This window comes from Hippocampus bargibanti, linkage group LG12, assembly GCF_051943395.1.
Source record: "Hippocampus bargibanti isolate YZ-2025 linkage group LG12, ASM5194339v1, whole genome shotgun sequence".
NCBI classification, from domain to species: Eukaryota; Metazoa; Chordata; class Actinopteri; order Syngnathiformes; family Syngnathidae; genus Hippocampus; species Hippocampus bargibanti.
In genome coordinates this window covers 2,101,572-2,121,486 of record NC_142745.1, presented here as the reverse complement: position 1 = coordinate 2,121,486, position 19,915 = coordinate 2,101,572, and the positions used below count along the sequence as shown (strand labels likewise).

Genomic DNA, 19,915 nt, shown 5'->3' with positions numbered 1-19,915 from the left:
AATCAGTAACTTCATCGGGTCACATGGTAATGACTTTGTCGATCGCGTCGACTTCCCTTGAACCGATTCACGTCGTCACGTTCAACTTGGTCCACTCTGGCAGGACCATGGACTGGTTGGATGTGGTCGCTCACCCGCTGTGGATGGTCACCACGCTGCTGCTTTGGATGGTGGTGCGCCAGCAGCGGAGAGGGACATGGGACCCACAAGCCTGCCCCACGCAACTCAAAGGGAAGACGGCGATAGTGACGGGAAGCAATTCAGGTCTGCTCATATGATGCCGTATTTTCTATCTCGTTGAATTACTCCACACAAACGTTTTAGCTATGTGCAAATATTTGGCGTGTCACCCCAGTGAATAAAAGTTGACAACACTGTTAAAAAAACGTTTAATTGTCAAATCCAAAATTGGTGATACATTAGTGATTCAGATAAGTTGTGTCCATAATTTGTAAAATCACTTCAAATGACTTCTACTGAGTGTATTTTACAAAGATTCCAACGCATATAGCTATATTTTACATTTTAAGACTCGCGCTGAATATTCAGGAAGTCTTTATTTCGAGTTGGTGACGATTCCTGACGTTACGTCACGGAAGGAACGCCCCTGACCGAGAAAGGACACACAATGCATTTTACGGTACTTTGTTTGGTCTGAAAACTTCGCGTTGATCCGTGTCAATGGCAAAATTAGAAGGAAAACACATAAATAACGACAACTATTTGATATTCCAGGACAACTATTTGATATTCGCTGACACAAATTCCCATGAAACAAATCAGCCCATTTCCACGGAGCTTTGTCGCCATCTTCTGCATTTTTTGGGGGCTACATTTCTGTCCAGACGCCGAATAAATTCTTTAATCGATTGCAAACATGTATGCTTTCATCTTCAGAACTATTTGAATCATATTCATAAGTGGATGAGTAACAAGAAAGCATCTTCTCCCAATCTGAAGCCATTGTTTTGATTCTCCAGCAAGGCAAGACGTCTTGGCGTGACGTCACGAACAAGGGGGCGGGACCTTCTGAAACTGGCCACTTCCGGGTTGAATTTGAAGTAGTTTTTGGATACTTTAAGTCATTTTTATTGGTGTTTTTTTATTTGACTAAAAATATCAACCTGCGTGTTTTAGGTATTTTAGATGCTATAAAACGTTTTTCTGATGTCAGTTTGGAAACAAAACAAATGGTGTCGGTTGTCCTTTAAAGTTAGCATTGACGCAGTCATTCAAATACGGTCGACAAATTCAGTGTTTGACCCTTTGGAAATAATCACTTGCTGATTGAACTGCGCAGTTGTTTTTTTCTTTCTCTCTCTTCCCCCCGCTGCTTGCGTTTAGGGATCGGAAAGTTCATCGCCATGGACTTTGCTCGCCGGGGTGCTCGGGTCATTCTGGCTTGTCGAAGTGTGTCCCGTGGCGCAGCGGCTGCTCAAGAAATCCGAGCGAGAACGGGAAACTCTGACGTGCATGTGCGTCACGTGGATCTTTCTTCTCTGGATTCCGTCAGAGAATTTACAGAGAAGATTCTGGAGGAGGAACATGGCCTTCACATTCTCGTCAACAATGCTGCGGTATCAGGTGCGAAATGTCACCTCTCAACTTCGGATTGTAGTTTTATGGTAACGGTGTCAAAGTCAAGGCCCGGGGGCCAGATCTGGCCCCGCATCTCATTTTATTCGGCCCGCGAAAGCAAATCAAAGCATGTCAAGTGCCATGTTGCTTTCTAAAGTTCGAACCAAAATTTCAAATTGTCCCATGTCAGCCACAATAATAGTTATTACTTGTTTTATTTGTTGTATTGTTGCTTGTTTTTATTCAGTGTTTACATTGTGGAAGCATGAAAAAATGGTTTCGTCCCCATCTAATGTTCATCTTTTTTTCCATTAGGTTTACCGCGGGAGATTACCAAAGATGGCTTTGATGTTTCTTTTGCGACCAATCATTTAGGGCCTTTCCTTCTCACCAACCAGCTTCTTGGTAGGATCCTTTCAATGCTTGTGTCAAGAGTTTTGGGAGACAACTTGTCAATGTGAATATTGCATAAGGATTTCAAGTGTTTGTGTTTGGGAGCCTTTTATTGAGTATATCTTCATCTTTATTAAATTCATAGAGTTGCTTGTTCTGTAGCCACAAGGGGGACACAAGCCAGTGTCTTATTGTGCCGGTCCCAAGCCCGGATAAATACGGAGGGTTGTGTCAGGAAGGGCATCCGACGTAAAAGCTTGGCCAAAACAAACATGCCAATCAAACCTCTTAAGATGGAGGACACGGATTCGCTGTTCCTTGAAGGGAAAAGCCGAAAGGAAAAGAAGAAGTAGTCTTAGAGTGGAGAAATGCACATTTTCACAGCAGCAAAGTTTTGGGAGGAAGATAAAAGCAAAGAAAGAAGTAGAAAAACAAAATACTGCTGGAAATGCGGCCATTCTCACGACGCCATCTTGAAGTCAACAGAATAAAAAAAGAACAACAAATATGACAACACAAAGAAACAGTCATTCAAACTTCAGCACTTTCTGCACCCTTTTCGTTATATTAAGCAGTTCTAGATGAAACAGGAGAGGATCAAAGCGTCATTTACACCAGTGGATCAGGGGCGTCATTGTGGAATGCTACCTAGCTATTACCTATCTATCGATCTCACTATCTATCTATCTATTACCTGGGTATCTAGCTAGCTAGCTATTAACTAGCTATTAGCTAGCTATCTATTAACTAGCTGTTAGCTAGCTTTGTATCGATTTGAGTTATTCCAGGTTGAGTGAACGCTGGCGCGTGTGGCTGCCTCTGCTCACCCACAGAAAAACTTATCCAGTGGCTGTAAAGTGACCTTGAGAGTTGCGAAAGGGACTTAGAAATCAAATGTATGATGATGATGATGATGGAATGTGCACGTCCACTACAAGCTAAATGTTGAAAGCAAACATGAAGGATTTTTTCACATCTCCTGTCCCACGTAAATCCGCTTCAATTCCAAGCCGCGACATTTCCACATACGCATCAGCGGATCCCACCTTTGTTTCTTTCAGACCTGATGAAAAGTTCCGCTCCAGCGCGCATTGTCACTATCAGCTCCGTCAACCACAAAAAGGCTGAAGTGGACTTTTCTCATTTTCGTGGAGAAAACATCACTTATAACCTTGACCGAGTTTACAACCACACAAAGTTGCACAACATCATCTGCACCAATGAGTTGGCCCGCAGGCTTCGAGGATCGGGTAAGGGTCAAGTGACTTTGAATTCCATTTGTACACGCTAACAATTGTTAGCGTTTTTTTTTTTGTGGATGAAGGAGTCACGGCCAACTCAGTCCATCCTGGTATTGTCATGACGGGAATGATGAGGCACTACCCCTTCAGGATTCGTTTTATCTTCTGCCTCATTGGACAGTTCTTTTTCAAGGTGAGCGAGTCGTTCACGTTACTCGTGGAGCCTCTGTGGCATTCACGTCACGCCATTTATTTTAAAGGACAACCGACATCACTTTTTTGTTTCCTAACTGACATCAGAAAATCGTTTTATAGCATCCAAAATACCCAAAACACGCAGGATGATATTTTTAGTCAAATGCAAAACACCAATAAAAAATGACGTTCCTTCAGTGACGTGACATGAGGACTCGTCACCAACTCAAAAACAAGACTTCCGGAATATTCAGCGCCAGTCTTAAAACGTAAAATATAGCTATATGCGGTGTAATCTTTGTAAAATACGCTCAGTAGAAGTCATTTGAAGCGATTTTACAAATTATGGACACTTGTCCCTAGGCGTCGGTTGTCCTTTAATGCTTCCTCACCTCCAACTGGTTCGAGTTGTTATCCGGTCGTCCTTTCCACATTTTCGCAGTCTGCAGAAGAGGGAGCAGTCAGCGCCATCTACTGCGCCGTGTCAGAGGAAGCCGAAGGCATCACCGGAAAGTATTTTGACAGCGATTGCTCCATTGTCCTCCCCGCCCCGCTAGCCCGAGATGAAGCCCTGGCAGTCAAGGACTTTGAAATCTGCGAAAGACTGACATCGAAGCTGTAAAATAATCGATAACAGATAAGGAGGTACAATTACAAGCGGATTGTCCGACTTTTTCAAACCTCGGGTTGCGTTTAAGGCACCGTTGCGAATTAGACACCCCTCACTGCCATGTTTATAAATCGAGAAAAGTGGGTCTATCTTGATGACATTTGTAAGTTGGCTGGGTGTTAGTTTTTTACCGCATAGCTCAACTTAACAAATGGGCAAATGGGGAGATGGTATCCTTTGAACGGAGCTTTATTTTTTTTCCTCCGTGCGCCGTAACTTCCGACTGTCGTTGAACACACCTTTCTCCGGTATCTCAAACACTTCCTGTCTTCAGCCAATCAGACAATATCACGATAAACTATATAAAATAATAATAATAATAAATGTTATTTCTATGCGTCTTTCAAAACTCTCAAGCAAAGTTTACAGTTGCGGGATAAGAACTTTTTTTTTTTCCTCTAGGTGAGCAGTGGCAGCCTGAATCGGTTGTCAGCCAATCGAGCGTAATTGTGTTGTTGTAGGATTTTTTTTTAATTTCCCTAGAGAAATTGAAGAAATGTTATTCTGGTCTTGGGGTCATCAGATCGATGACCTCTAGTTGATGACATCATCGTCAACATTGACCACTTTCTGGTGCTATTTTGTAATTGTGGCATTTGTCGCATTGATCACACATCTCGAGGGCCATGAGTCGTTCGAGACGATATGTTTTGGCAAATACAACAAATAAATAAATACATCACACAACAAATGCTCTTTTAAATTAAACAACAATTTCCCTTTATTGACCAATATGTTGAAACATGAGAAAATATAAGAGCAGTCCATCTTTTATGAATTCATACAGCCTTTTTCACTTCTGTTCTCCAGCACGCTATTTGACTGTAAAGACAAAGAATGTGACAGGATGCAATTAGGATTTTTTTTTTACTCTTCCCTGAATGTTTGTCATCATTTAAAGGACAACCGACGCCTCCGGACAATTTGTGTCCATAATTTGTAAAATCACTTGAAATGACTTCTACTGAGCGTATTTTACGAATATTCCACCACATATAGCTATATTTTACATTTTTAGACTCTCACTGAATATTCAGGAAGTCTTTTTTTCGAGTTGATGACGATCCCCTATGTGACGTCACAGAGGGAACGCCCCTGACCAAGAAAACGACACACAATGCATTTTGCGGTACTTTGTTAGACCTGAAAACTTCATGTTGATCCGTGTTGATGGCGAAATTAAAAGGAAAACACATAAATAATGCAATGGTGAATTGTTGTTTGTTGCACCAAGACAACTATTTGATATTCGCTGACACAAATTCCCAGCAGACAAATCAGCCCATTTCCAACGGAGGTTGGGCGCCATCTTCTGCATTTTCTGGGACGCTACACATCATTCCTGATGCCTCAAAATGACCCGGAAGAACTTCTTTAATCAATTGCAAACATTTATGCTTTCCTCTTCAGAACTATTTGAATCATATTCATAACTAGATGTGTAACAAGAAAGCATATTCTCCAAATCTGAAGCCATTGTTTTGATTCTCCAGCTATGCAAGACCTATGGGCGTGACGTCACGAATTGGGGGCGGGACTTTCTGAAAATGCCCAATTCGCAGCTCAATTTTTTGCAGTTTTAGCACACTTTAAGTCATTTTTATTGGTGTTTTTCATTTGACTAAAAATATCATCCTGCGTGTTTTGGGTATTTTAGATGCTATAAAACGTTTTTCTGATGTCAGTTAGGAAACAAAAAAAATGGTGTTGGTTGTCCTTTAAGGGTTGCTGGTCCACAAAGGACTAAATGTTTTTAGTCCTGATAGCAGATGAGTACCTTTCTGCCGCTCGTCCACAATTTCATGGATTAGGTCCTCAAGCACGGGAGCGACATGGTCCAGCTGTTTGGGTGAAAGACGGACGGTGATATCCACTGTTTTATCCTATACACACACACACACACACACACGCACACACACACACACACACACACACACAGAAAATTAATGGGTGTTACGGGGGTAGTGCATGTTTTAATGTGCGTGCACACGCACTGAATTTCCACCATGCTCAGCTTGAGGAAGCTGCTGGACAGCAATGTCTTCCAAGTGTCCGTCCTCCGACCGAGGCTCCATGTCCTTTCTCCCTTCTCGCTCCTGGAAAGTAGACAGCCAACCTCAACGTTTAGGAATTGTTTATGAAAGAAAAAAATAAAACATCGCAAAATGAACACGAATGGGACAAAATTTGCTTTTTCAGTTTCATTTGAATTGTGGTTGAACAGAAACTTTGAATGAGCCCAGACATAAATACATAAATACATAAATAAATAAATAAATAAATTAAAAATTGAAAAAATAAAACAAAAAATTAAAAATAAAATATAAAAAAATAAATAAAATAAAAATATATAAAATATCAAATATCAAAAATCAATAATCAAAAATCAGAAATAAAAGAGAAAAGAGGATAGATAGATAGATAGATAGATAGATAGATAGATAGATAGATAGATAGATAGATAGATAGATAACCGAATATTTTGTTGCATTGCCGTTTGAACGTATCATTTCCATATTTTTTTTTCATAAGCAAACCGCTTCAGTTTTTTTCCTATAAATTTGACAGCTGCTTTCACCAGATGTCACATTTGCGCTCCTTCCATGGGTGTTCAATAGGGTTTAGATCAGGACGCATTGAAGGTCACTTCAAAATAGTTGGATATTTTGCTATTAGCCATCTTGGGCAATTTTCTCCCCCCGCCCCCCCCATCCCTCTTTTTTTTACAATTTTGTAGAATTTAAAATGACTTCTACAGTGCCACCATGACCAATATCCCCCCCCCCAAAAAAAAAATAATAATAATCTTACTTTCATCAGCATCATTTCCTTTGGACTGAAGAAGGTGATGTGTCCTTGTGTCCTCTCAACCAGCAGCGCCATAAGGCAGGCCAGCACCATGCAGACGGCCACAGCTCCACGCATGCTCATTCTAATCTCTGCTGGACAAAGATTGATTGGCGCTTTTTCAGTCTAAGATGAGCACTTTAATATTTGCCGCCAGAATTGGGAATACATCATCTTAGTGCATTATTTTTTTTTTGAGACACGCCTGCTCTTGTAAGCATATTTAAAAGACAACTGACACCATTTTTTGTTTCCTAACTGACATCAGAAAAACATCGTATAGCATCCAAAATACCCAAAACACGCAGTATGATATTTTTAGTCAAATGCAAAACACCAATAAAAATGACTTCAAGTGTCCAAAATCTGCACACACAAAAAAATGAACTCGGAAGTGGCCAGTTTCAGAAGGTCCCGCCCCCTTGTTCGTGGTGTCACCCCAAGACATCTTACCTAACTGGAGAATCAAAACAATGGCTTCAGACTTGGAGATTATGCTTTCTTGTTACTCATCCAGTTATGAATATGATTCAAATAGTTCTGAAGAGGAAAGCATACATGTTTGCAATCGATTAAAGAATTTATTCCGTGTCATTTTCAGGCATCAGGGGTGGGAAATGTCGCACCCAAAAAAGGCAGAAAATGGCGACAAAGCTCCTGTAAGGAATTAATCAGCCCGTTTCCACAGGCTGATTAATTCCTTACACGGAGCTTTGTCGCCCTCTTCTGCCTCTTTTTGGTCCTACACGAATTTTCAGACCAAAGTACAGCAAAATGCATTGACGTGATGGAAGGACTGCTACAATGTGTCCTTTTTTCGGTCAGGGGCGTTCCTTCAGTGACGTGAGTATGAGGACTCGTCACCAACTCAAAAACACAACTTCCGGAATATTCAGCGTGAGTCTTGAAACGTAAAATATAGCTATATGCGGTGGAATCTTTATAAAATACGCTCAGTAGAAGTCATTTGAAGCCATTTTACAAATTATGGACACAACTTGTCCGGAGATGTCGGTTGTCCTTTAAGCATTTAATTTAAAGCAGGTGTGTTTGTGGCTGTCTCTGTAATGTCATAGTGACATGTCAATTTGCAAATGGTAATTGACAAATATGCCTGTGGGAGTGCATGAAAATCTCAAGACCATGATCTACTCCAGATGAGATAAATTCCTGAAGAAAGACTAGACAGAACAGATTTACGCACACAGAGCAATTTGTACATCGTGGAAATGAACAGAAGAAGAGCAAAAGACAAAATGTTACATGCTCACGAGTCCTTTGAATGTCGGTGAGATGGTCCCAGATGAGAAGAGTGTCTCTTGTCTGAATGAAAGCTTATCCTTGTACGCCTTTTATATCAAGGCGCTCCTGATGCCCCGGCTTTTTACTATCCGCCCTCATTTCCGCTTCTCAACAGGCTCCTTCACAAGCATTCTCATCTAGGCTCTTGGAAACACAGTTACCACACGTGCATCTGGCATTTTTTTAGTTGACATACCTCTGTGTGAAATGTATTTTCTACCTATTTGGGCGTAAGTGTCCCCAGAGGTCAGCCAGTCATAAATTCTCTGCTTCTAAGAATAAGACAACACAATGTGACATTTATGACCTAGCAGGTAATGTCGAGTTGCGCACATCAAGGCTCACATGCATGCGCTCCTAAGAAACCCTGGAAGGCTGCAGAAATTTCAGGATGCTTTTTCTCAATTTCACCACTTGAATGTGTTCCTGTATGGCGAGTGAAACGTTAGCAGAAAAGGTGAGTACTGTTGGACCACTCTGGTGAAATGGACGGTTAAAGATCTATCTGTCGTTGGGTCGAAGCGGTTCGAGTACATAAGTTGTTTGCAGACCTAAATAAAGATTCAACGTGACGTCCAATCTCGTACTGAATTTTCCCTTTCTTGAGCGTTAGGTACCTTCCAGTGCAATTGGGTTTATCTTCTTACATTAGTCAACACATAATGTGTTTTGTTATTTATTCAATACACCATGCGTTTTGTAATTTGTGTATTCAAAATAAAAGTGTGTCTTCATTGTGTTTATTTATTTAGACAGCAGGAGTTCAAATTATTTATTTATTTATAAATAAATTATAAATGTATTTATTTATTTATTTGTTATTTTTGTACTAGCACAGTGGCCCATAACCTGAATTTTTTTATCGAAATCTAAACCAATTGGAACATTAAAATTTGTTTGCTTGATTCTTTTTCATACGTATAATGTTTTTTCAGAAATTTATACTGTATATTATTCTCTATTTTTATGTTAAGTTATGTTTTTTATATATTTTTCTCCATAACCAACCAACCATACATGTTAATTGAGGCTCACGATTTGGTTGGGAAACTCCCGATTTTGACCACAATACGTACTCACTTTATACAGCAAGTACATTGACATAATCCAGACAATTTATTTGTAAGGTGAAACAAAAGAAAATGTAAAAAACAAAATACATTTGTATAGTTAGTGAATGTATAAATAAACAGATTCTTTACTTACAGACAGTGGCTTTTTTAGGTGTTCCGTTACCTTTGTTACAATTTTTGTGTTTTATTTACTTCTAATTTACACTTTTGTAACGCTCACGTTATTATAACAAGTACCACAAAGTCGCGAGTACGAAATTCTCCCGATTTATGATTTCTGAAACATTTTTGTACCTCCACTGAGCAGTTTTTTCGCCGAGAATACAACCACGTTGTTGTTCTTTTTAAGTCCACTAGATAGCATGAGAAACATCATGTTTCTTTCGAAGAAGAGGTTTGGACCGCCCCTCCTTTATGATTGACAGTCAACACAAACGTATCACGTTTCTTTGTTGTGTCTCGCGATGTTTTATGAGATATCGCGATATTTTAGCCATTGAAGTTGAGTTGAAACGTGAACGTGCGCTCTTTTTACTGAAGAAGAACAAGCATCGTGTTGCGCACGTCTTGTGTGCTGCCACCATTTACCGATCATGGTAGGAAAAATATTATGCATACGAATGATCACCTAGTGACAAATTTAGTCTTGTTCCTGACTGCTGATGAGCACTTACTGCTATTCATGTTGTTATGCCACAAATCGTTGTTTCCATCTTCCTTTTCCAAATCCCGTCTTGGGCCTTTTTCCTGAGCTAAGTAGTTAGCCACCCATGTGCTTATTAACACTACTGCGCTCAAAGTGCGTCACGTCTCTCCGACGTTAGATAATGAACACGTTTTTATGTTGTAGAAATGCAAACACATGCGTTTAATATATGCAGTAATTATAAAATATAGATTTGAAACCTTATGATCTTATGTTAGCCCTTTGCTGCTTCACCCCCAAATCGTTTGCACACGTGGTGCCGTGGCTAAAACGTGATACCGACCGTCTGTGTTGGAAAGCTCAAATATTGAACCGGGTTGCATATTTTCACCAAATATTGATTTCCGTTTTGGTATATGAGACCACATTTGCAGCAGTTTATAATTTTAGAATTGCGATCAGAGTAGTTTCCTTTTTATTTTTCGGACAATATTTCGTTTGGCGCATGCAAAAGAAATCATGGAGTCCAAAAGAATAAATCTATCGATTAAAACGGTTATATTGTAACATTAAAGTAAGATCGTAAAATATGACCGAATATATATAGGTTGTCGTAAACGTAGACGCTGATGTTACAAAACCACTAGTTGGCTTAGCACTCCTCACCCGCAGAAAAAAAAGTTCTTATCCCGTGACTAAAGTGCCCTTGAAACTTTTGAAAGGCACTTTGAAACAAAATGTCTTATAACATTATAAAGGCTGGATTATTTGAAGTTTGAAGTCTCCTACTTTACTCGCGGGAGCAAAGGATTGAGGGCCTGCGTTTTTATCCAAAAGACTGAAATCAAAATGGCTGCCCAAAGCAACACTGGTTATAAATGAAACTTATTGATTAATTGTATTTTTTTAGGTGCTGTTGCACATGTTGTTCGAGCATGCGTCCGGGTACGCCTTGTTTGCCGTGAAAGAGGTGGAGGAGATCGGCATGCTGCTGCCTCAGGTTAGTTTTATTTCCTCTCAGCTACTTGGTTTAATGTTATTGTAAGACTCACCGCCTGCTGTATGTTTTAGGTTGAGCAGTGTGTGCTGAGTCTTCCTAAATTCAATAGTATGGTGAGCCTTGCTGCCTTTTTCCCCTTTAAATCGGCACAATCTGCCCTGGAGAACATAAATGCCATTTCTGAAGGTAAGCATTTGTTTATTGAAATATATTGAATGATTCAGACTTTTTGTAAGCATGTTTCTCCCATCCGTAATTATTTTTGCTACCTTTGGGTGTGGTGATGTTTTCAAATCTGTCAATCCCCTGAAAAACCGTGACGACAGCCTTTTGTCAAATCTGAACATCCAAAGGAAGGTACTATGATGCTAGCCAATGATTTGTTGAGCCGTCATTCAATATTTAATTATTGTGACTGGGAATATTTGTGATGTACATACATATTAAATGTTCAAATTACAAAAAAAAATGTCACTCCTTTGTGGAGTAAAGTCAACACAAATATGTACAGCAGTTGCTGATGAAGTTAGCTGCAGTACCGTGGCTGACCTGTTGGAGTCAGTGTGGTGTCACGGGGCTACCTTGAAATAAAGAACAAGAACGTGAGCGTTTATCTGTGAACTGAATAGCAGTTGCTAACTTTTCATTTTATTGTAATGTAGGCTTAAGACGTGATGCAAATAATAGAAATTAATATCCAGTTATATTAATCAATTGTCGGATTAATCTCATTTTGTCGCCCCCTTGAAATATTTCATTGAAGTGCCATTTATTCGGGCTAATTTTGAAAAAAATGTCTCTTTTTGCAGGTGTGGTTCATGCCGACCTCAAGTTGTTCCTTGAGACAAACATTCCCCAATCTCGGAAGAAGAAAGCAACCCTGGGAGTTGGAGATCCCAAAATTGGTGCTTCTTTGCAAGAAGAATTTGGGTTTTCCATCCAAACAGGCGGCGTGGTGGCAGAATTAACAAGAGGTTTGTATTTTTTTTTTTTTTTTGATGACCTTTGATTTGACCTCCAGCAACCGCACGCGCTCTGTTTATGATGCGTCCAGATGATCCTGACACGACATGAGGGTTCATACTGAAAATCTGATCAGCCATTTTGTCACATGATCACCAGTGACCCGAAAGTGACACAATCCAACATCTGTTTTGTTTTTTTTACGTCCATCTCGTCAGGAATTCGTCTTCACTTTCACTCGTTGGTGAAAGGCTTGACGGCGTTGGCCGCCTCCAAGGCCCAGTTGGGTCTGGGCCACAGTTACTCGAGGGCCAAAGTGAAATTTAATGTGAATCGGGCAGACAACATGATCATCCAATCTATCGCGCTGTTGGATCAACTCGACAAGGACATCAACACGTTCTCCATGCGTGTCCGGTAAGACGATCACAAACACGATGCCTTGTTTTAACTCATTCACTGTCGGACGATGTGCAAAAACGTGTCCACTCCAGTGCCAGGGTTTTTGTCATTTTTCACTCAAAATGTAGGACGCACAGAATGTTGAGTTTTAGGACTACATAAACATTCAATTCAGTTGAAGTAAATTCATAGGCTCTCTTCTTTCATAAGATATATGGGTCATTGTGCACTAATGATAAAAGGTGATGATTTAAAAGTATTTTTGGTAATTAATTAACCCAAAAAATCATCAATTTGAGCCAAAAATAACCCTTTTTAGTCTCTCTCCTAACTCGTTCACTGCCAGACGATGTGCAAAAATGTGTCTACTCCAGTGCCAGGGTTTTTGTCATTTTCACTATTTTTTTTAATATTGACTTTTAGGACTACATAAACATTCAATGCAGCGGAAGACACCTTATAGACTCTTTTCTTTCATCAGAAATGGCAAATTTCCTCATTATGGGACTATTATTATTTTTATTATAATAATAATAATACATTTCATTTAGAAGCGCCTTTCAAAATTCAAGGATATTTTTTTCTGCGGGTGAGCAGCGGCAGCCACACGCACCAGCGTTCACTCAACCCGGAAGTAGCCAAAAAAAACGGAATAACAAATAATATGCCAACACAAAGACACACACAGTCAATTATTCTTCAGCACTTTTTTGTACCTCTCTTTGTGACATGAAGCAGTTCTAGATGAAAGAGGAGAGGATCAAAGCATCCTTTTCAGCAGTGGATCAGGGACGTCATGGTCGAACGTGCACATTTCTATGTTATATGAGTTTGAAATGAGGGTGACTGTACAAATTACAATGCATACATATTAATATAGCGCTTTAACAAGAGTTGACGCTGTAGCAACGCTAACATGGACAAAATGCAAAGACTGCCCCCTCGTGGTAGGGAAAAACATTCCCAGAGGTCTGACCAGCGCTTTATCTGCAAGAAAAAGCAAAATCAGAAGACATTTGGGAATGGCAACGGATGAGTGAATGTAATGTTTTGTTTCCCCGTGTGTGATTCAGCGAATGGTACGGTTACCATTTCCCCGAACTGGTGAGAATCGTCCCAGACAACTCCATGTACTGCCGCCTAACTCGCCTCATCGGGAACCGGAAGGACTTGACGGACGAGAGCGTGGAGAGCCTGGAGGAGGTGGTCATGGACAACGCCAAGGCGCAGGCCATCTTGGATGCGTCTCGTTCCTCTATGGGTAGTTTTTCACGGCGAATCGGTTGCAACATGGGCCCCTTTTTGCGCACCTTGGACTCAAAAGTGTCTCTGGTGGTTAACACAGGGGGGTAGAGAAAGTCTCTCATAAACCTGTAGCGCAGGTCGTCGTCCTCGCTGCGGATCCTGTCGGGAGAAACACGTTGATGTGACATATCGAATTAGCTGTCTATTAGCTAGCTAGTTACTTCCGGTTTGAGTGAAGGCTTAGCTAGGTATCTGTTAGCTATCTATTAGCTAGCTTGCTTTCTAGCCGAGTTACTTCCAGGTTGAGTGAAGGCTTAGCTAGGTATCTGTTAGCTATCTATTAGCTTGCTTGCTTTCTAGCAGAGTTACTTCCAGGTTGAGTGAAGACCTAGGTATCTGTTGGCTAGAAAGCAAGCTAATAGTTAATAGATAGCAAACAGATACCTAGCTAGGCCTTCACTCAACCCGATGGTCTAGAAAGCAAGCTAGTTAATAGATAGCTAACAAATACCTAGCTAGGCCTTCACTCAACCCGGAAGTAACTCGGCAAGCTAGCTAATAGCTAGCTGAGTTATTTCCGGCGCGTGTGGCTGCGCTGCTCACCCACAGAAAAACGTATCCCCTGACTAACGTTTTTTTTTGTGTGTGTGTGCAGGAATGGACATTTCGCCCATCGACTTGATCAATATCGAGAGCTTCTCCAGCCGCGTGGTCTCTTTGTCTGCTTACCGTCTGGAGCTGCAGGAGTACTTGCGCACCAAAATGAGCCAAGTGGCTCCCAACTTGGCCGCTTTGATCGGAGAAGTGGTGAGTTCTTGTCTTGGCTCGCTTTTACGGAACAAACGGGACCGATGATGTTTAACCGATAATCTGTCAATCCTCTGACTCGCTGTGAGGAGGAACTTCTGGTGCTGATGGTCCAATTGTCTGGGGATCGTCCGTCCCCCCTTCCTCCCTGAAGCCAAATACTCACAAATGGCACATTTTTGTTGTTTTTAATCCAGGTTGGCGCCCGTTTGATCTCTCACGCTGGCAGTTTGACCAACCTGGCCAAGTATCCCGCCTCCACCGTGCAGATCTTGGGAGCGGAGAAGGCCCTGTTCAGGTACTGGGGCGCCCCATCCCTGCGGGGGACATTAGTGGTTGCGGTGATGGCAGGGCTGGGACGGAGCAGAGCGGGGGGTGACCTGAAAAGGCCGCCCGGCCGGCGGTCTTGTCTGGAGTGATCTCCCAACCGCTCACACCTCGTTGCATCCCAAAGTCTGAGCAACCACATACAAGAGCAAAATGGTTAGATGATGACGTTTTTTTTTTTTTTGTGGGTCGTACAACTTAAAACAAATATAGTGATACCTCGGTTTACGAACGTTACATTTATGAACATTTTACCTTAGCATACAAACTATTTTTCGGGATACACACAGAGCGCCACAATGAGTGAAGTGTCGTTCGTGAACGAGCCTGTTCTGACAAGAAACCTGCAGCTGACTGTTTTTGTCCTCTATTCCCCGCCCCCAGTCTTCGGTTAAAGCCACGTGATTGGTCAAGAACGCAGCAGTGAGTGGAGGTGGTTTAAACATTAAAGAGAGAGAGTGAGATTTGGACTTGTTTAAACTTTGATAGTTCAAAAAAGCGTGCACACTGCAAGGTTAAAATATCCCATCAATCAGGCTCCACAAATAACCCGCACGAGTCATCTGTACACTTGATGCCAAAAGCTATCCACCCAGCCAAACAGAACACAGCTGATGAGGAACTAGGTAAAATTATCGCAGAGAAAGCACCGACAAGAGATCATTCCTCAAGATGGTGAATGTGTTTGATGCTGATAAAACGGCCACTCCATTCCACCAAGCCATCAACGACCATCACAAAGGTAAATAAAATGACTTTATTATACAGTACAGTTTATTTCTTTCATTATAATACCATATCACATTTATTATGCATAAAATAAAGTGTATTTTGTGTAGTTTTAAGGATTAGAAAGTAGAAAATGATGTTTTATGGGCATCTGGGAACGGATTATTCTCATTTTAATGGTTTCCTATGGGAAATTAGTTTTTGGGATACACACTTTTCACCTTACACACTGTCTGGGAACCAATTAAGTTTGTAAACCAAGGTGTCAACAGCTGCCCTTATTTGCATGTTGGCTGCATGTTGTGAAAGCGGCTGTGATCTCACACAGAGCCCTCAAGACTCGAGGAAACACGCCCAAATATGGCCTCATCTTCCACTCGACCTTCATCGGCCGCGCCGCCGCCAAGAACAAAGGTCGCATCTCCAGATATCTGGCCAACAAGTGCACCATCGCCTCGCGCATTGACTGCTTCTCCGGTAAGACCTCGCACCATTCTGTCGCGCCCCCCCAGTTTGATGTATCTTTTGCCGTGATGCTCCGATTTTTCGTCAACAGCATTCATCCTTTGGGATGATGTTGAGAAATCATTTCCTGAGCAATGTCGACACCGTTTTCCAGGACGTCTATCATTTTTTTGGATATATTAAAAAAAAAAAAACACATTTTTATCCCCCTCCCTAGAATTGCCCTCCAGCGTATTTGGTGACAAACTGCGTGAACAAGTGGAAGAGCGGCTTTCGTTCTACGAAACAGGCGACCTCCCGCGGAAGAACGTCGATGTCATGAAAGAGGCTGCGAAGAAGGTGAGCTTGTTTTTCAATCGGCGCTCCGGTTGAAGTTTTAACGCTGTGGATGATGACCAAGTTTTTTTCCCTGATAATACCTGAGGGTAAAACTGATTTAATGAGCCTGATGCAGTACAGTGGGACCTTGGCTTACGAACTAAATTGGTTCCCAGAAAGAGTGTGTAAGGCAAAAAGTGTGTATTCCAAAAAATAATTTCCCATAGGAAATCATTAAAATGAGAATGATCCGTTCCCAGGTCCCCATAAAACATAACTTTCTCATTTTCTAAGCCTTAAACCTACACATAATATACCTTATTTTATGTATAATAAATGTGCTATAGTATTATGATGGAAGAAATAAACTGTACTGTATAATAAAGGCGTTTTCTTTACCTTTGCGATGGTCGTTAATGGCTTGATGGAATGGAGTGTCCGGTTTCCTCAGCATTAAACACTCGATGAGGAACGTAGCCTTCTTCTTTCACCATCTTGATCGCTTGTAGGTGCTTTCTCTGTGATAATTGTATCTAGTTCTTCATCAATTGTGATCTGTTTAGCTGGGTTGATAGCTTTTTGCATCAAATGTAAAGATGACTTGTGCGGGTTATTTGTGGAGCCTGATTGATGGGTGTATCCTGAAAAATAGTTTGTATGCCAAGGTAAAATTTTTCATAAATGTAACGTTTGTAAACCGAAAAGTTCGTAAGCCAAGGGGTTTGTAAACCGAGGTCCCGCTGTATTCAGCTACCAACGACTAGCCGGCGATTTGAAGCATATGACGCTGATCAATCCGGGTTTCACTTTTTACAGGCGTCCGAAGTCGCCGCCGAGATGAAGCGCAAGCTGGAAAAACAAAAAAGAAACGCAAGAAGCGTGAAAAGAAGCAAGCGCTGATGGAAAACGGAAGCCCTAACAGTGACGCCGAGGTAAATAATAAAGGCTCCTTTCTTAAAAACGGCTCTGCGGGGCATGTTCAGCTTTGACATCCGAGATCTGATCCATGACCCGTGGTTCTGTCTCGTTGTGCGGCATGCAAGATTAGTCTTGACTCCGGACCGTTGGCTGGCCCCAAACCGTGGGCTTGATCACTGAAGAGAGTCGTACAACTACAAATGTGTTCTTCTGTACCTAAAGCGCATCCATGTTTTTGTTTCCTAACTGACATCAGAAAAACGTTTTAGAGCATCTAAAATACCCAAAACACGCAGGATTATATTTTTAGTCAAATGCAAAACACCAATATAAATGACTTAGTGTCCCAAAACTGCCCAAAATTTACTCGAAACGGGGAGATTCAGAAAGTTCCGCCCCCTTGTTCACAAACTGCCTTGCTCCAGAATCAAAACATTGGCTTTCAAGAGTTCAAATTCGGAGAAGATGCTTTCTTGTTACTCATCCAGTTATGAATATGATTCAAATTGTTCTGAAGAGGCAAGCATAAATGTTTGCAATAAATTAAAGAAGTCCTTCCGGATCAATTCGAGCCGTCTTGACTCCAATGTAGCGCCCAGAAAATGCACAAGATGGCGCACAAGCTGCGTTAGAAATGGGCTGATTTGTCCGCTGGGAATTTGTGTCAACTAGTATCAAATAATAGTCTTGGTGCAACGCAACGATTCACCATCGAGTTATTTGTGTAGTTTTCCTTCTAATTTTGCGATCAACAGTGTTTTCAGACGGGAAAAAAAGCACCCAAAATGCACTGTGTGTCGCTTTCTCAGTCAGGGGTGTTCCCTCCGTGACGTCATTAGGGCAGTGTTCCCCGACCTTTTTATGTGCCACAGAGGATGTAATCTGGTAATTTTTCATTTTTCAAAATAAAATGAAAATTATGTAATTTATTTATCTGATTTAGGGGATCGTCAACTCGAAAATAAGACTTCCGGAATATTCATCGCGAGTCTAAAAACGTAAAATATAGCTATATGCGGTGGAATCTTTGCCAAATACGCTCAGTAGAAGTCATTTGAATTGATTTTACAAATTATGGACACAACTTGTCCGGAGGCGTCGGTTGTCGTTTTCAGTTATCACCAATTTATTAACCTGACCTTTTTTTGTCTTGACCCGCTCTTGTAGGCTAACGGAGACTCAGAAACGCCCGTGGGAAAAAAGAAAAAGAAACATCCATCGGAAGACGTCCAAAGTGACGAGGAGACGCCTGCCGAGCAGGGAGCTGGCGATGCTCCCGCCAAGAAGAAAAAGAAGCGCAAGTCCGAGCCCGAGGAAGCAGACGAGGAGATCCTCGTGGATGACGACGCTGATCAGCCAGCCAAAAAAAAGAAGAAACGGACGTCGGAAGCCGTTGAAGCTGAACCAGTTGAAACAACGGTGGCTGACAAGAAAAAGAAAAAGAAGAAATAAGATTTGTAGATTTGACCGCATTTGTTTTGTGTACAGTTTTTCATTTTCTTTTTTTTCTGTGGGGGAGGGCGATTATATAGACGCGCTGTATCTTGTGCCTTGAAGGACCTCAAATGTACTTATGTAAATAAATTGTCAGTTCAAAAAAATTGTACTTTTATTTTCTCCTTTGTAACATCAAGATATTATTTTACGGGTTTTAGGGTTCACATGTCTAATAATTCACTGTATTGACAGCTGGAGTGATTTTCGTGCTATCTACATTCAGTTTGAATAACACTCTTTTCCCACATTTTATATTATGATTTTATATTGAAACAAGGAAAGTAAATAAAAATTACCCCTCGGAATTCTACACAAAATATCCCATGATGATGACATCAAACAAGTTTTGTAACTATTAAAAATGTAAATAATCAAATGTTTTCTTTATACTTTGTAGAAGCACCTTTGATAGAAATTACAGCCCACAGAAAAAAACTTAAAAGGACAACCGACACCCTCTGACATGTTGCGTCCATAATTTGTAAAATGACTTTTACTGAGCGTATTTTACAAAGATTTCACAGCATGTAGCGATATTTTACGTTTCAAGACTCACACTGAATATTCATGAAGTCTTGCTTTTTGACTTTATGACGATGCCTGACGTCACGTCACGGAAGAAACGCCCCTGACCGAGAAAGCGACACAATGCATTTTGGGTACTTTGTTTGGTCTGAAAACTTCGTGTTGATTCGCGTTGATGGCAAAATTAGAAGGAAAACACATAAATAACACGATGGTGAATCGTTGTGTGTTGCACCAAGACTTCTATTTGATACTAGTTGAGACAAATCCCAGCAGACAAATAAGCCCATTTCCAAAGGAGCTTGTGCGCCATCTTGTGCATTTTCAGGGTACTACATTAAGTCATTGACGGCTCGAATTGATATGGGAGGACTCCTTTAATCGATTGCAAACATTTATGCTTTCCTCTTCAGAACTATTTGAATCATATTCATAACTGGATGAGTAACAAGAAAGCATCTTCTCCGAATCTGAACTCTCTGAAGCCATTGTTTTGATTCTGGAGCAAGGCAGTGTGTGAGACCAATAGTGACATCACAAACAAGGGGGCGGGACTGTCTAAATCTGCCCAGTTCCATGGTCATTTTATGGCAGTTCTGTGACACTCATTTTTATTTGTGTTTTGCATTTGATTAAAAATATCAGCCTGCGTGTTTCGGGTATTTCAGATGCTATAAAACGTTTTTCTGATGTCAGGAAACAAAACAATTTTTTTTTTCTTCAATAGGACTGTACCATAGGAAACTGCGGGAAAAGTGAAACGTTCAATACTTT

The 19,915-nt window shown here is 41.0% G+C and overlaps 3 protein-coding genes and 2 non-coding genes across 8 annotated transcripts; 4 read left to right on the top strand and 1 right to left on the bottom strand.

Annotated features, from left to right (window-relative positions):
- The first annotated feature begins 27 nt into the window (after positions 1–27).
- On the top strand, positions 28–4,791 carry LOC148889952 (retinol dehydrogenase 12). Its single transcript, XM_089009587.1, has 6 exons — positions 28–264; positions 1,345–1,584; positions 1,894–1,983; positions 3,033–3,221; positions 3,296–3,405; positions 3,850–4,791. The coding sequence occupies exons 1-6, from the start codon at positions 30–32 to the stop codon at positions 4,027–4,029; spliced, it is 1,044 nt and encodes a 347-aa protein (XP_088865713.1). The 5' UTR covers positions 28–29; the 3' UTR covers positions 4,030–4,791.
- mlnl (motilin-like) lies at positions 4,771–8,855 on the bottom strand. 4 transcript variants are annotated; one of them, XM_089009593.1, is made up of 6 exons: positions 8,447–8,498; positions 8,188–8,370; positions 6,889–7,016; positions 6,072–6,173; positions 5,855–5,960; positions 4,771–4,899 (listed from the first exon to the last, which is right to left on the bottom strand). In XM_089009593.1, exons 3-6 carry the CDS (start codon positions 7,006–7,008, stop codon positions 4,892–4,894), a joined length of 336 nt encoding a protein of 111 aa, XP_088865719.1. In that variant the 5' UTR covers positions 7,009–7,016; positions 8,188–8,370; positions 8,447–8,498; the 3' UTR covers positions 4,771–4,891. The 4 variants fall into 4 exon arrangements, with proteins under 4 accessions (XP_088865719.1, XP_088865721.1, XP_088865720.1 ...); XM_089009595.1 differs by having other exon boundaries at positions 6,889–7,019; positions 8,188–8,855; XM_089009594.1 differs by having other exon boundaries at positions 8,196–8,854.
- A 957-nt stretch (positions 8,856–9,812) lies between these two features.
- On the top strand, positions 9,813–18,652 carry nop56 (NOP56 ribonucleoprotein homolog). The gene is given in 13 exon segments (XM_089010816.1): positions 9,813–9,895; positions 10,856–10,945; positions 11,017–11,131; positions 11,755–11,919; positions 12,127–12,325; positions 13,384–13,571; positions 14,211–14,362; positions 14,560–14,660; positions 15,747–15,895; positions 16,101–16,222; positions 17,018–17,057; positions 17,060–17,133; positions 18,287–18,652. Coding segments are annotated over 13 exon segments (1,683 nt in total). The 5' UTR covers positions 9,813–9,892; the 3' UTR covers positions 18,572–18,652.
- Positions 13,613–13,732, top strand: LOC148889950 (small nucleolar RNA SNORA26). Its single transcript, XR_016116769.1, has one exon. It is a non-coding gene; the product is annotated as a small nucleolar RNA SNORA26 (small nucleolar RNA).
- On the top strand, positions 16,267–16,335 carry LOC148889949 (small nucleolar RNA SNORD57). Its single transcript, XR_016116767.1, has one exon. It is a non-coding gene; the product is annotated as a small nucleolar RNA SNORD57 (small nucleolar RNA).
- Positions 18,653–19,915: the final 1,263 nt, after the last annotated feature.

What these genes read in the sequence shown, in the direction of transcription:
- LOC148889952 (XM_089009587.1), top strand. Translation starts at nt 30, where the DNA reads ATGACTTTGTCGATCGCGTCGACTTCCCTTGAACCGATTCACGTCGTC. An exon ending in TCTCACCAACCAGCTTCTTG is followed by an intron (nt 1,984 to 3,032) that starts GTAGGATCCTTT and finishes TGTTTCTTTCAG; the next exon opens with ACCTGATGAAAAGTTCCGCT. An exon ending in CCGCAGGCTTCGAGGATCGG is followed by an intron (nt 3,222 to 3,295) that starts GTAAGGGTCAAG and finishes TTGTGGATGAAG; the next exon opens with GAGTCACGGCCAACTCAGTC.
- mlnl (XM_089009595.1), bottom strand. Translation starts at nt 7,008, where the DNA reads ATGAGCATGCGTGGAGCTGTGGCCGTCTGCATGGTGCTGGCCTGCCTT. An exon ending in AGGAAATGATGCTGATGAAA is followed by an intron (nt 6,174 to 6,888) that starts GTAAGATTATTA and finishes TCTACTTTCCAG; the next exon opens with GAGCGAGAAGGGAGAAAGGA. An exon ending in CTGAGCATGGTGGAAATTCA is followed by an intron (nt 5,961 to 6,071) that starts GTGCGTGTGCAC and finishes GTGTGTGTATAG; the next exon opens with GATAAAACAGTGGATATCAC.